General features: G+C 40.4%; 1 protein-coding gene across 1 annotated transcript in view; it reads right to left on the reverse strand.

Annotated features, from left to right (window-relative positions):
- Nucleotides 1-1,922: 1,922 nt before the first annotated feature.
- The window catches only part of svila (supervillin a), a 50,710-nt gene continuing 49,138 nt past the window's right edge, over nucleotides 1,923-3,494 (reverse strand). The window contains 1 exon segment of the mRNA XM_048266991.1: nucleotides 1,923-3,045. Within this exon segment, the coding sequence (XP_048122948.1) occupies nucleotides 2,959-3,045 (87 nt within the window). The 3' untranslated portion in view covers nucleotides 1,923-2,958.

Consider the following 3,494-nt stretch of genomic DNA (forward strand, 5'->3'; position numbering starts at 1 on the left):
CAAACTAATTTCAAAAGGGCACAATAATTTATTCAAGATAAACTGAGAATGGACACCTAGGCTATGGAGTTCATCTCCTTGGAAATGGCAATCGATTTTACCTCGCCACAATGTACAGTAAAGGTTTATTTAAATAGAGAATTAACTTGCTAACTAACCTTGGTAACTAACCAAGGTCCACTTTACTAGCCTCAGTGGGTAAGTAAGTAGCAGGTAAGTAGCCAGTGTGTGTGTATGAAGTGGTGACATGAGCTATGAAAGAACAAAACACGTTTATAAATGAAGGTTGTAAAATAACAAATTTTCAACAAGCTAGACGTCAGTTAGCAACTTACATTTACCCATGCACATCAGCAGCAAACCGAATTTAGCCTACTGGAGGAATTTACCTAGCGTTTTGTCATTCCATGTTGACACTGTTCACACTACAGTGAAAATAGGAGTTGACTTGTATTGTAACTGTAATGATATTTTTTCACAATATCATAAAAATTATCTGAACCCCCAAAACTGATATTTTCTGTCTCTTTGGGGGGTACTGGGTCTTCATTGGGGGGTATAGTACCCCCCAGTACCTCCTGTATTTTGAACTATGGGTGTCAAACTCATATCAGGCAGTGGGCTGGACTTGTTGGAATGAGACCTCACAGGGGCCGTCATTATCGTGGTCATTCTCATCTCTCTGCATCATGGCTATCAGAGTGCTGTTAGATGATATACTCCTTTACTAGACCCACTTAAGAGCAAAAGTACAAGTCATGTAGCCTACTGCTGTAATATGCCACTCTCTTCCTCTTAAATACCCTACTTCCATGTCAGTTCTTTCAGCTACTTCCTTCTTGAGGTTTAATCAAGTTATATCGTAGAGATATTGCTTATTATGCATTGTGGGCATTGACAACTGGGTGTGAATATCTTTTTTTCTCTAATTTTCTCTTCCTACCCAAAACATCTGAGGGGCCACATGAATCCTGCCGGAGGGCCTGATCTGGCCCCATGCTGCTGAACTACATGTCCGTCGTATCACACAATTAAAATAACACAACATATTACAAACACAAATTAAAATCTTTATACCGAGACAAACATTCTTGTAACGTGTAACGTAAACAAAATGTATCAACTAGTGTTAAACATATATATGGGAGAGTCCTGGGCATAAGATACAGTTCTCGGATCATGACATTTCACATGCTGCAAATCAGGAAAGAATTGAATGATTTAAAAGGTTCCATAAGCCATTTTATAGACTAAAATGTTACCCATAATATCATAGCCATGTATCACAACTAACTACAAGCATATACTCACACTTTACTCTAACATTTAGTGAACATACTGTAATACGTAGTCATATCCATACTGGTGTAAACACACGCAGACAAACACACAGTTCAGGCCCTAGATTGTGATCATGAGCTCACTGGATGAGTAGAACAAGTAGTCAGTAGCTGGACTAATACCATAAATAAGTCTGACTATTGAGTTTAATGGACAAGTAGAACAAGTGGTCGGTATATGGACAAATACCATAAATAATTCTGACTATTGAGTTTAATAGATAAGTAGAACAAGTGGTCGGTAGCTATATGGACAAATACCATAAATAAGTTTGACTAATCCCAGGTTTGTCGGAGGAAAGAGAGGGATTACTTTACCTTGTTGAGACGTGAACAGAGGAGAGGAAGTGAAAGTGAATTTAGGAGTATCTTTGTTGGTTATGAAAAAACAGCTCAACTGGCTCACATAAACAAAAGAGAGAACACACACACCCAGATAGAACGATAGAATGCACACACAAACACACACGCATGTACACATACACCCACATACACACAAAAAACACTTCTTATTTGGCACAAATTCAAAACGAAAAACAATGTGACTGAACAGTTTTAGAAGAAAGGCGAGAGCACGCTTGAGAGATTCATGAGATTTATTAATAATAGTCAGTGTTTATTCATTTCATTCTAATACTCTTTTATCACAAAGGCAGTCTTTCAAATGCAGACTAGCATCTCTCTGGGTAAAAACTGTACATAAAAGCAAGGCACTAAACATCTGAAGGTGACACACACACACACAAAAGAGTAGGTCCTAGTGAGTGCAGAAATACGAGTCATATCATTTTCTAGTGTGCATGTGTGTGTGTGTGTGTAACAAATGAAAAAATAATCAGAAATACATAGCTGATATTTCACACACACACACACACACACACACACACACACACACACACACACACACACACACACACACACACTCACACAGCCCCGACACAGGTCACACAAGCATATTCCTCATCACACACTCATTTATATTTCCTATTGTACACACTATTCTCCTCCCTTCTATTCTGGAGCAACACTGAAGGAGGTTTTCTCTGATGCCTTTACATAAATAACAAGATTTGTTATGAATCAAGACACACACACACACACACACACACACACACACACACACACTTCACTTTCTCTCTTTCTTCCTCTCTCTCACACAGTCACACACTCTCTCTCTCTCTCTCACACACACAAATGAAAGTACACTAAGTGTTCACTCTGCTACTAATAAGAAGGAAAGAAAAAAAGAAAGCAACAGACCAAACAGAACAAAAGGACAAAACTTTTTTAAGAGGCTGGCACACCTCCATCTCTGATCACCTTCTCTCTCTCTTTTTTCTCTTTCTCTCCTCCTCTTCTTCTTTACTCCTTCTTTGCTCCCTCGCTTCCAGTCTACACAGAACTGTCCGATTCCGTGCAAGTCCACCAATCCATCCAGGTCAAAGTTCAAAGGTCAAACGTTAAAAGGTCCCGGAATGACTTTCCAACCACCTTGGTGAGTGACAAGTCAGGACTCATATGCTCAAGCTGGTGCACACACCCACACACACAGACACACATACACACACACCCACATACACACACACCCACGCATTCTGTCTTAATGTCTTTATGTCCATCAGAACAATCCTTTGGCTTTCTTCATCTTCACTTGCTTCCATGCCGGCAGTGCTTCATACTCACTCCTCGTCATCTCCAGTGCTTTCTGCAGAAGAATAAACACACTTCAGAATACACACACAGAACACACACACACACACACACACACACAGACACACACACACTCAGGCACGCAGGCACACTTGCAAGCACACACACAAACACGCACGCACACACGCACGCACACACACACACACACACACACACACACACACACCAAATATAGAAATCACAGACAGGCGGAATGACAAAAAACACAAACAGCATTCAGAAACAGCATGATCCCCACTGATTTCTAACACAGAGACGATCACAGAGTCTCACACGCACCATCTGCAGTTTAATCATGATTTATAGACGTGCAGCATGAAACAAGGTCTACAGTGAAATACACACACACACACACACACACACACACACACACGCAGCAGTGTGGTGAGAATTTTAACAGTTAAGTAGTTTACGTTGGTCCCTGCATTGTTGGGACACAGAGAG

Source organism: Alosa alosa, chromosome 16 (genome assembly GCF_017589495.1).
Source record: "Alosa alosa isolate M-15738 ecotype Scorff River chromosome 16, AALO_Geno_1.1, whole genome shotgun sequence".
Lineage (NCBI taxonomy): Eukaryota > Metazoa > Chordata > Actinopteri > Clupeiformes > Clupeidae > Alosa > Alosa alosa.